Here is a 12,462-nt window from a genome sequence, read left to right on the forward strand (position 1 = left end):
CACTGAGCTGCTCTTCTCAGCCTGGCCCCAGGGAGAGGCCGTCTGTATGCTGGGTCACAGCAGCACCAGCACCTGCTTTCAGGAGAGGCAGGGCTGCTTTGCAGTCGGACGAGCTGGCAGCAGAAGCAGCACCCTGAATTCACATTAGATTCCACTGCAGGACAGTCACACCAGGGGTCTCTTATGGTCCCCAAAGGGCATCCACTGCCTCTTCAGAAAGTCCTGTCCCACTGTATCTTTTACTGCTGTATTTGCGAGGCTAGAGACAGCTTGCGATATACTTGCTTGTGCTGCAACTGTAACTCAGCACTACATACACATCGTAAAATGCTTCTTGTGCTACATAGCGCTTACGGCCATATCTTAGGGCAGGACAAGAGGTCTTAGAGCAAAAGGGAACTCTGAGCCACCTCTGGTACAGGTGACAGAGGGAACATTGAAAGCATCGACCTTTAATTCCTGGTCTCAAACTGAGCTGGTTTTTTTAGGGGGAAGAAAAAAAAAATCTACCTCACAACTAAACTGAACCATCTCTCATGTTCTCTTTCAGAGACTGACAAGATTATACCTAAGTCTTAAATGACTGACCAAAAGTTTCTGTTGGAAGTGAAACAATGATTAGCCACTGGTTAAGCTACTGAAGAACCAGAAGACAAGGGCCACTCTCTTCACTTCCTCTCAAATCCACGAGCACCAACCTCAACTGATTCCGTGTTCAACTGTCCTCAAGTCATATGACTTACCCAGTCCTTCTGCATTTCCTTCTCTCCCCATCAGCAGCTGCTCTGTTTTCCATCTATCACTCCTCATCCTCCTCTCCTTCACAGATCCTGGGAACAGCTGCACTGTAAGCAACCACTTTGGCTTGGAGCTCCTCTTTCAAAGGCACCGGGGCATCACAACATTTTAGGAAATGGATCTGTATTTTCCATGCAGGTTACCGAAGACTGAAGCTGCAACCATCAGAATGAGCTTGAACTGCCCCTTCTTGGGAAGGGAACTGTCACAGTGGAGGAGATACTGAATGCACTACCCATGCAGAGCTGTCCCTGGGGATCAGCCAACTTGCTGTAATAGCTCAGGGAAATAAGTAATTTTTGAAGAGAAAGGACTGGTGTTGCACTATAAGTCAAGTACTCCATATTGCTCAATGACTTACTGAAAGTGAGTTAGTTTAAGAGAAGTAACAAACATCACTGAACATTGAAATTATTAGTTTATATTGATGTTTCAAGACAGGGAATTCAAGACTACCCACAGAGTGGCAATATATCTCACTCCAGGTCATGATGAGTAAAGTCTGAACCCAAACTCAACTTACGGCTTTGTTGGGACTTGAGTCTACAACAACCAACTTACATCACGTTGAAGGTAGATATTTAAAGGAGGTTTATTGGGGCTAATACTAAATTCAAACAGCCACAAGTTCATTTTCCATGTTTACCACACCAACTGTTGACAGATGAAGTCGCAGTGAAAAGTCCAAATTTTCAATTCACCATGACTTCCTGAAACGTGACTACAGATTTCAGTATTTGGCATTTGATCTTCAGAGAGAGATATCATGTTTAAGAACATTCTACCAAATACATTTAAAACATGACTCAAACCAAAACCATTTGGAAGTTTTGAAACATAAAGCTGTTAGTATGAAATTAGCTTTTATTTTTTTACCTCAAAATAAATGCACATTTATCATTTATTCAAATGAAAACTGAAAAAGGGTATCTTAAACAAGAGGAAACCTTAACAGAGTGAATATCGCAAACTTCCTCAAGTTCCTTCTGCTATTGCCCAGCTCTGTTTGGCTAAAAACACAAGCTTGATTTTTTTTTTTTTGGTCAGTTTGGTCAATTAAAAGAAACACTTGAAAGCCCCAAAATTAGAAGTGGTATAAAACAAAACCAGGTACTCGTTTCTCATCAGAATTCAGGTCCGTGTGTTGCCACACATTTATATAAAACTTTCACTAAGTGTTGTACTAAATAGGATTTAGTAACCTCTTCTGCAGTTTAGCTTTTGATATCTTGGTAAGAGAAGTCAATGCGTAAGCATGTCAGAAGTCAACGCTATAGTGTAACTACAGTATAACTCTAACAGGGCTTCTAAATACTGTTCACCAGAGTGATGTCTTATAGTTGAATTTCAGTTTCAGCAGGTACTTCAGATTTACCTGAGCAACGTCATACACAATATATCTGGGAAGAATGTTAAGGAATAATTACAGCTGTTGATATTAACAACACAAAAAACTCAAACTACAGTCAAACTTCACCTTTGAACTTAAGTTACCATATAGATGCCTGTGTGATTAAGCAGTTCTAACAGGTCAAACCACAAATCTTTAAATTTGACTTTTCTTTGAATCTGAAAATGTTTTATACAATAGTTAGAAACAAACGACTAACAGTCATATGCAGAATTAATGGTGGTGCAGCAGGAATCCTGAGTGACAGGCAGGTGAACTGACTTAGATATGGGGCTGTAGCTCTTGGAGATTATTTTTTGTCAGCCAGAGCCGTAACACACATCTTTCTCACTATCTAAACAGTGGAGCAACGTAGCCTAGATGAGATCTGCAGTTACAGACCTGGCATCTACAATTATAATTGTAGCTCTATTGCTACCTTCCAGCACAAAGTCATTAATGTCCTCTTAATTTCCTACTAAAAAAAAAAACCAAACTGGAATCACAGAGAAGAGCTCTACAATGACTGGCGTGCTTGCACATCCTATAACCACACTGCACCATTTTATTTTTTCAGAAGACAGTCCCACCTTGCCTATTTGTTTCTCAATGCTTTAGGCCTCAAACTTACCTCTAATCCCAATTTTAGGTGAAAAGCATCCATTAAACACACTGTAAAACAAAATGAATGCACATCATATTACCTCAATTAGCTATTAACAACTGTATTATATTTTATCATCTGACCAAGACAGATGCTGTATTTAAGAAAACTCAAGATAAAAACAGTATTGCCATGAGTTCTGTGGCCAAAACCGCTTGTAAAAGAAAAACAGCCTACCAAGAGAGAAGACAGTTTCTACACAACCCAGAGGTGGTATTAATGGATTACTTGCTTCATTGGCAGTGAAGAGATTGATCTGGGACCTTAGACATCACTTATTCTTATGACCTCTTGTGAATGTTGAGCACACATTCACTTGGGGGCACTTCTGCCTAGAAAAGAGGCTTAACGGCTACATCTCTGATGGGCATCTGAGGTTTACCTCAATACTTGCAAAGGGTCTGGGGAACACAAGAGAAGTTGTGTGATGAGAGACTCCATCAAGCCACAGAGCTGGCTCCCCCACCTCCTCCTCACCAAGCTGGCCAACCACAGCACCACAAGGAAGAAACCAGACTGGAGTGATGTGAAACAACCACGGGTTGCATTCCCCTTCCCTTGTCCTGGCACGTCTCTGGGCAAGGCACTACTGGGCAGTGTTGCCTGGCCACTCCAATGCCTTCAGGTATTGAGTCCTCTTGGGGCAAAAGCTATTTGCTATGTGTATTGTTTCCTTTTTTGCAGAATGACAATTTAAGTGTGACAGCTGTAAAAATCATCTCCCTTGGAGAAGAGACTCTGAGTTGTCTGTGAGTACTCCAAAGCAGATCTAAAAGAAACAAAACACAGTGTGCCAAAACTCCTGACCGACATCAGCGAGGTCCTGCTAAACTCAGCAACACTCAAACACAGTGTGCAGCCAACATACTAGCAAAGGATACTCATTATACAGGAGACAGGTATCATTAATTCCTGTTGAGATCCCATTCCCTAAGGGAATCTCTACACCACCAAGGGTGGTAGTGGCTGTGGGATCAGGTGCAGTTTTGCCCAAGCCTAGAAAGGGAAAACACATTAGTTACAAATCTAGAAGGCAAACACAGACTTTGCACATAAAGAAAATCACTCAGCCAGCCAAATGTTACTTCACATATCTTTTCAAATGCTGCACGTGCAAAAGTATCTTAAAAAGAACACAAAAGGATATAGTCTGTTTATTCAATTCAGCATCACCATACTTATGGTACTCGTACTCTGCTACATTAAAAGTGAGAATTTTAGACTTTTGGCTGTTAATTGTCTAATCTGTATGATCAAAGCTAAAACAGACCAGCCTTATAGCTCTCATATCCTAGGTCTATTAATGAAAATATGCACACTGAAGCATTTTCAGATATGTGTAACAAACCAATTCTTATTCTCTTTAAACTCTTCAATACAAATCTGATTTGACATCCATAATACTGTGAGTAGTATGTATTGAAAAAGATGCTAAATCACATTTTATTCTATTTTAGGCAACTGATTTTTTAAGCCTCTCAAAATGAATAGTTTAAGAAAAGCCACTCATTACTGAATGTTACTGTTCTCCACTCTCCCATCTCGGTACAGAAGATAGTCATGATTACCATTTCTTTTGCTTGAATTACAGAGCTAAGTCTTTTCTCTCATCTTCTTTTTCAGTGCAATATACTGATACTTTTTGCAGATAGAAATGTAATGAGAACAGCTGTTCCATCTGAACTTTTATTCTTAGATTTTCCCGTCTCTCCAAGCTTCTAAGGCACTTTGAAAGCTAAACAATTATTCTTCTGATCTATCAAACCTCTCATCTTTCTTCTAAAATACATAGTATTGTTATGATGAAAGCAAGTAATAAGTTGGAGAACGCACCTTACATTTTCTCTTGTGTAATATCAAATGAGTTTCCTCCTGAACTTCAAGCAACACATTAACTTCAGTCTTAACATTCCAAGTGTACTAACTCCCACCTCAAAACACCATATACACGTATACAGATGCAACTATAGGGCAACATTATGCAACCCTTAAAGGAAGTACAGCTATGAAATTACTATAGTTCTCTTTGCTAAGCAGAGAGCCACAAGGTGAGTTTGCCATCAATAACAGATTACCAATGACAACTACTAATGCTTACCTTTCACACTGTGTTTTCCCTTGGGCAATTTTGTTATGTGAGAAGCATTCTTTAGCTCATACCTGGACAGCACAAAGAACACACAATAGCATTTTACATTCACCTTAAATTATCTTGGTGAAAAATCTTTCTTTTTCTCCCCCCCCCCCCCCGGCTTCACTTTATGGTGAGTTAATATAAAGTTAATTCAGATTCTATTCTTCTGGAACTCAACAGCCTTCCTTCTTTGTCTCAGTTACTAATTTTAATGATATTGGCATTTAGTGTAAGATTCTAGACCTGTAACACTGACTTTTTTGCCCCACCAAATAGCTCTCATTTTAAGAAAAAAGAAATCTTGTTTCTAAAGAAATACAAAGTGCTCTTTCTTTACACCGGAGAAAAGGCTTACAATTTTAGCATCACCTTCTGCCATGATATATTAAGGACATTCGGCAAATACTCTTCATAAGTTACTCACATATTTCCAAGGGCAACTTCTCCCAGTAGTACTAAGCCTATGGGATCAGCTTGAGATGTGTGACAGTAGTTGGCACTCTTGGATACCATGTCTGCAAAATAGATGCCCTTCCCAAACATGTAGCCGGTCTGCAAGCAGCAAAAGAAAGATAAAAAAAAAAAAAAAGAAAAAAAGATTGGGACAGTAACACAAAGGCAGCATTGAATCCACCTGGCTGGCCTCCCAGGAGAGCAAAGCTGCAACTCAAGCTCTTGTGGACACCAGTCAGCAACCCACTCTGGACACACAATGTTGCCTGCATGCTGAGAGATAACACTGAGCCCTCCCCACACAGAAATTCTCCTATTTAGGTTGTCTCCAACTGTGGCCATCTCTGGGCACAGGGATGGAGGCAGCCAGAGAAGCTATCTGTTTAACATACCACAGGAGCTTCAGGGGGAGCTATCCGGAGACCCTGCGAGAGGATACCAGCAAAGTTGGTGGTGCGGGAACCGTGCCACAGCAGCTGGCGATTATGAAGCTGCTTAAATGGCTTGTAACGCTGACTCTCTCCTTCACGCTCAATCCTGAAGATCTTCAATTCAAAAAGGGATAGGAGAAAAAGAACAACCAAGCAAATAAACCGTTACCATCATGCAACTAGTTAGATTAAAAAAAAAAAAATCATCCAGTCTGGAATATACACTAATCTGCTAGGAAAGTTGATCTGGATGGTTTTTAGCATTTACAAGTTTGCTATTTCATGCTAGCAAAAAAGAGGTAGCATTGATCACACAGTACTTGTTATTGATTACTTCTCCACCTTCCCTTCTGCATTTTCATGAGACCATAGTTTTCTGAAAAATCATTCAATGAACTAAGGCTCAATTTTAGAAGATGATTACTCCTCCACCTCTTTTTTGAGGCCAATTAAATTAAAATAAAAACACACCCCCAAAGACACCTCAGTAAGCTTAGACTCATCTCTGCCTAGACTTTTGCTATTCTATTAAATGGCAATTGGTCTATGAAACCATCCCATCAACAAAGGAAACTAGATAAGCTACTCAAAAATAAAAGGAAACTGTGAACAAGTAAGTCAGCTTAGAAGAGTCCATCTTCACAAACTTAAATCCCAGTATTGCCCAGCTTACATCCACGACTTTGAGATCATATGCATTGTGAGTAGCGGCATGAGTATTTTTCACATATTGTTTAATAATCTTGGCTTCTTCTGAATCTTTGTCAACAACCTGCAAAGAGGCAAACAAGGTAAGTTTCTTTAGCATACAAACTAGCAGGCTTTCTTATAACATGATGACATCCACCATATGCTTGCAACTCCCCAGTTTAAGCCTCCTTTATCATTTAGGTGGAAATTTATTCCCAGCTAGAGAAGATGTACAAGTGTACAGACAGCACTCAGTACAGAATGTCTGAGACGGGAAGGCACCTCTGGAAATTGAGATGATTTCCAACTCTCCTGCTCAAAGCACGGTCAGCTGGAGGAGGTTGCCAAGGGCTGAGTCCAGTCAGGCTTTCAACACCTCCAAGAACAGCGCCTCCGTAGCCTCTGCAGGCAACACTTTCAGTGTTTGACCACCCTCACAGTAAACAAACAAACAAAAACCCCCAAACAAAACACCATCAACAACAAAAGCTTTTTCTTTTGTTTAAATACAATTTCCTGTATTTCAGTTTCTGCCCATTGCCTCTTGTCACGGGATACCGCTGAAAAGAGTCTGTCTTCTTTACACCCTTCTCCCATCAGGTATTCATAGACATTGACAAGATATCCCCTGAGCTTTCTTTTCTCCAGGTTAAAAAGCCCCAGCTCTTTCAGCATCTCCTCGTACAACACATGCTCCGGTCCCTTAACCATCTCAGTGGTCCTTCACTGAACTCATGCCAACACATCGTCCACTTACAGTTTAGGTGATTTGTTATACTCCAAACTAACAGGACATCAGCTTGTATTCACAGTCACTCATTTCCTTTTATTTCCTTTACCTTAATATCAGTTCGAAGTTTTTCATAGTTGATGTCAATTGGGTCTTTATCTCCATCTTCATTTCCACCTCTGAGAAGGCTGTAAGCAACCTCAATATCAAGCAAGTTGTCCAACATTTGCACTTTAGCCTGAAGAATTTAAAGACATTATTTTACTTGTGTCTTTCACATGTTCAGAATAACTCTGGAATACCCCAAATTATAAAAGTGTATGTGAATCACTGGCCACATGCTGCCATCTAACAACACAACGACGCTGCCTTTTTTTTTAATTTTAAATATACACACACACACTTAAATATACTAAAATACACACACACATATACACATAAATAGGCCATAATATTTAACATATATATCTTCTAATAAATATACAAATAATTATATATAAGATATAGACACATATGCATATAAACAAACAAAGAAAAAGACATTCTGAAGAAAAACAAGCTTAACCTCATGAAAGCATGAGGTTAAAGTAAGTCTTAAAACCTCACAAATCAGACATCTAACACAGAGAATATCAGACCTGTTGCCTACAAACAACAGGTGACTGTTTCCAGTCAATACCTGAATGTATTCCAAGTTATTTAGGAGAGGTGGTTTCTTCATCCCAAAGTCATGAGGAATCAGAGTATAGAAGCGGTTGGAGAGGTCCAAGATCTGGGATTCTGAACCACTGTCAGAAACTGCCTAGAGAAGACAACAAGCACCAAATAAAATTAGTGAGTAAGATTAAGTCTTCATAGCAACAGACACACACAAGATACTTGAGGACTAATACACAGAAGCAGCAATACAAGTAGCGTTAATGCTGAAACTCTCACAGAACTAAAAAGGGCAATTCTATTTGTTTTGCACGTAGTAAGTCACAGTACTTGCACAGAAATACACAGAATTTCTGGTACAAGAAATATCTAATGGGGACTATGTTTCTGGAAGGCAAAATAAAGGCTTCTGGATATGGAAGGGGTGCATGTCCTTGGCAAGGTTCTGGTCTACTCTAACAACTGAAGTAAAACTTCGCATATCTATGCTTTGCCAGGGAGCCCATAACAAAAAATGGGGTATGCTGGTACACTTTTGCAAGCTGTTCAGGCAATAATACTATGTAGTGATTCTTGGAATGGTCCAGATCATGATGTGTAAATACAGTAATGTCATCAAGCCAGACCCTTTCCTGTGTCAACTTAACCTTTATTCTCATCCTAAAACAGACTTCTCTGGGGTGGAAACACCAGCTTGCTACTAGATCAAGACACCAGCTTCATTTGCTCAACTGCCATTTATGTCTGGCTAAGCCTGAAGTTTGTGCTGCGACAGTGTGAAAGATCCAAGTACTGCCCGAACTGGTACAACAGTGAAGAGAACTAACTAGTTACCCATGGAAGCCATATCCTCTTCTCCAATGAGAGAGAGCACAGATCTTTATACACACAGCTCAGCATTCACCCCACTCCGAGCCCAGAACAACTTCTGAATTCCCCTCTTGCTCTAACATCTCTTTCATGCTCACCTGCTGAACCTCATTAAGGATGGAGTATGCGCTCTGGATCTGTCGCTTGCTCAGTTTTCCCAATGGCATCTTCTGCAGGTCAATCTGATGAAGATTTAAACGATTAAAACAGGATTTCAATACATTGAAACCACTGCAGCATTCCCCCTCTAGTTTCCAGGGAACAAATCTCTCCATCCTGGTAGGACTGACCACATGAAGAATGGAAACATTTCAGACTTGGTATTAATCTCTGTGGATCGAGGAATGATGTCAGAAGGACAGTGCACGCTACTGAGAAGACATCCTATAAACAAAGGAATACTGCAATGGAAAACTAAGCATGCATGCTAGGGCAACACAAAAATAGCATCTGGCTAGAAGTTTAATATTGCCCTGGTGTCAGATGGATTCCTCAATCACTTCAGTAACCATACATTTCAGGCTGGCAAAGCAGCAAACTGAATTAAATAATTCTTGTTCATAAGATCACCTGTGTCTCCATGCACAACCTAGACACCTTCTTCCAATTTTACCCTACAATTATCAAGGGTCAAATGCAAAGAGGTTATAAGATGCTTCGTATTCATTAATGAAAAATGAACCAAAAAAAAAGCAACTAAGTTAAAAGCAATGTCTTGGTTGCCTGCATTTATCCACCGATTTAATTTACGTTGCTTTTGTTTGTGTATTGACAGATCTTGGGAGAGTTTCGAATTTGCATTAAATCCTTGCATAGTTAAGGACCAGCTGAATGCAAAAACATTCGATAAAAGTCAGGTCCAATGGAGTCTTTTACAAAGATCATACATAGACCCTCTGGACTCTTAACAGCACTCACCGTACACCCTGCAGGTCAAACTAGCTTTTACTTAACTTGATGGGTTTAAGATTCAGCTCAAGGACAGAAGATCTTATGAAACCATGTATATCACATACCATCTGGATAAGTTCCACATTATTTATTCATTATGGAGCTAGGAAACCCAGCTTTATGCGAACCTTCTCTGCAAACTGAACTCAGAAGGCTCTTCCAAACTACAGACTGGTGTGAAAGCCCTGAACTGATTTTGTATGGAGATTTCCACCCTGCACTGGGCTTAGGAGAACCTTCACCTTTAGCTGCAGCTAAGCATACGTAAAGCCAGATACTAAGAAAAGCCAAGATGGACTGCAAGAGAAAAGACAGGCTTCAAAACTGATCATGTCTTGGGGACACGAGAGTCACAAAGCCAAGATTAAAAACCTCATGAAAAACAACTTGCAATAGATTTGCAGCTCCCAAACTTTTGGGACCAATACGTTCTTGCTGAGTACCATCCATCTGTATTATCTAATTATTAGCTGAAAAATCATGAAGAAAATGTAAAATGGGCCATTTAACTTGGATGTGCAGAATAGCTGCGGACACCTATACTAACTATAAGTTATATAAACCTATAAACTAACACATATAAGCACTAACACATAAACACTAACACCTATAAACTAACACATCCCCCAACAATGTGACTGAGTAATATATCTCTTACAGAGCCCACATACAGCCAAGGGGCTGGAGTTTGTGTCTCTTGTGAGTCACGGGAGGTGAACAGAGCCCTGCAGAGCTAATATAAAGCTAAACTGCATCCAAAGCTTTATCATTAGATGCATCAAAAGAGCACAGCAGCCAGAGGGCTGGGTATAAAACAACAGCACTGCAATTACTGCCAGATGTACTGAGGGTTAACATGAAGAATTAGCTCCACATCACAGATGTGGGCACCAAGGTTGTCACGAGAGGCAAGGGAGTTGTTTGCCTTCCACCCAGGCAAGAGAGGACACAGCACTAGAACAGACTCAGCCCTCTAACAGCCTTGTCATGTAAGGCAATTACATAGATAATTGTAATAAACTCCTGTATGCTTGGTGAGGTAAAACTCTTGAAAGCTAAACTAGAAGCAGGAAGAGAAATACGTCAGATAAATCTATTGTCGTGTAATGGAAAGACTAAGAATTTGCTACAGTTTTGACAGAACGAGAGTGCCTGGATGGAACGAAATACTTGAGATCAGGCTGATTAAAGGAAACAAGCAGCAGTTTTCAGAGGATGCACAGAAACCTCTATCTAGGAAAAACATTATTTCCTCTAATGGAAAACAGCTGTTCGGCAGCAACAGTACAGGAAGATAAATCTAATAGGAAGACAGGCCCATCTGGACTCCCAGGTCTCCTATAGATCTGCAGCTGGTGTGAATTAACATAGTTTCAACAGAGTTTTACAAAACCAGAAGACATCAGATGATGATCAGTTCAGAGTCTTTAGCCAGTTCCAGTAACAAAGAATTGTTAGTATTTTAGAACACTTTGATGTAAAAAAACCACTGAAGATACAGGAGAACACAATTAACCCAAGGTACTACAAAATGTTGGGCAAGCCATCTGAAAGCTTTCAGACAAGCTGTACAAAATGGTGCAAAGCCTGTTCTGAAAAGTAGATACATGAAATACTGGTATAGAGAGCAAACAACAACTGCTTAAATATGAAGTCTTAGAGCAGGATAACTAAGCTGGCTGAAGAAAATTGAAATTTTTTATTTAGAATTAACCCAGTTTGAATGGCTGCATTAAAACAAACTGCAGGATCTCTGAGCACCAGTAAAACTGTTTCTATGCAAGGAGAGACAGATGATACTACCAAACCACTCTCTGAAAGCTTGTTAGAAGCATGGATCAAGAAGTATGGAGGAAATAAGAACGGATGAAAATAGGATATCATTAGAACAAATGGGAAATACAACAAAAAAATCCCGAGTTTGGCCCTGTTCAGAAGAGGATCTGGACTCTGTCAAGGCACTTCATTAGTGCATGTATCAACTGGCAGCATTTCTCAAGTCCGAGCTGCATGCTCATTTGCTCCCCCCCAAAATGTGGTTCACCACTCAAAACAGAAGTGCCTCCTGCCTCACATGACCAGCAGATCAGCTATCTGTGTTAATATTTTAAGAGCATTCAGCGAACAGTGGTCATGACGCACATGTCGCTGGAAAAAAGAGAGAATGATTACTGATCCCAGGACCTGCAGATGAGTTCCTCGTAGGCTTGTTAAGTTGAAGACGCTGATGCAGGCATTCCCCACTGAAGAACAAAGAATACACCAATGTTTTAAAAGCTGCACGCATCATAACCAAGTTACTACTTCCAGTGCTTGGCAAATTCTGGTCAGACTCTTGCCCTTATTTTAAGGCTGATTTAAAACTCACACTGACTTCTGGGAAGTATGATGCACCCTGGATTGCAAAGAACTTGCTTCTGGCTGTGTAAGCATGATGTAAAGAGAGAAAGGAGGGTTAGAAGCAAGAAACGTGAACGTGCGTGGTCACCTCAAATTCCACCATCGCTTTCTTCATGCTCTCCACATCAAAGATCATCTTAATCAGGTCTTGGATTGGCTTAGCAAGTTTTGACTTAGTCCCGGCACCCACTGTCAGTTTCCTGACAGCTTCTTCATCCTGGGAGGTAAAAATAGTATCAGAATTAGCAAAATCACAAAGGATAAAAGTAACAGGCTGGCTGCCATGGTAACGAC

The 12,462-nt window shown here is 40.3% G+C and overlaps 1 protein-coding gene across 1 annotated transcript in view; it reads right to left on the reverse strand.

Annotated features, from left to right (window-relative positions):
- Nucleotides 1-1,372: 1,372 nt before the first annotated feature.
- Nucleotides 1,373-12,462, reverse strand: part of PARP1 (poly(ADP-ribose) polymerase 1) — a 34,340-nt gene continuing 23,250 nt past the window's right edge. Inside the window, exons 14-23 of the mRNA XM_076334680.1 lie at nucleotides 12,257-12,385; nucleotides 8,916-8,999; nucleotides 7,970-8,092; nucleotides 7,400-7,528; nucleotides 6,544-6,642; nucleotides 5,832-5,984; nucleotides 5,411-5,538; nucleotides 4,951-5,012; nucleotides 3,734-3,848; nucleotides 1,373-2,198 (exon numbers count right to left, since the gene is read on the reverse strand). Coding sequence (XP_076190795.1) covers nucleotides 2,117-2,198; nucleotides 3,734-3,848; nucleotides 4,951-5,012; nucleotides 5,411-5,538; nucleotides 5,832-5,984; nucleotides 6,544-6,642; nucleotides 7,400-7,528; nucleotides 7,970-8,092; nucleotides 8,916-8,999; nucleotides 12,257-12,385 — 1,104 coding nt within the window. The 3' untranslated portion in view covers nucleotides 1,373-2,116. The remainder of the gene's footprint in view (nucleotides 2,199-3,733; nucleotides 3,849-4,950; nucleotides 5,013-5,410; nucleotides 5,539-5,831; nucleotides 5,985-6,543; nucleotides 6,643-7,399; nucleotides 7,529-7,969; nucleotides 8,093-8,915; nucleotides 9,000-12,256; nucleotides 12,386-12,462) is intronic.

The sequence above is a fragment of the Aptenodytes patagonicus genome, chromosome 3 (assembly GCF_965638725.1).
Source record: "Aptenodytes patagonicus chromosome 3, bAptPat1.pri.cur, whole genome shotgun sequence".
Classification (NCBI taxonomy): Eukaryota; Metazoa; Chordata; class Aves; order Sphenisciformes; family Spheniscidae; genus Aptenodytes; species Aptenodytes patagonicus.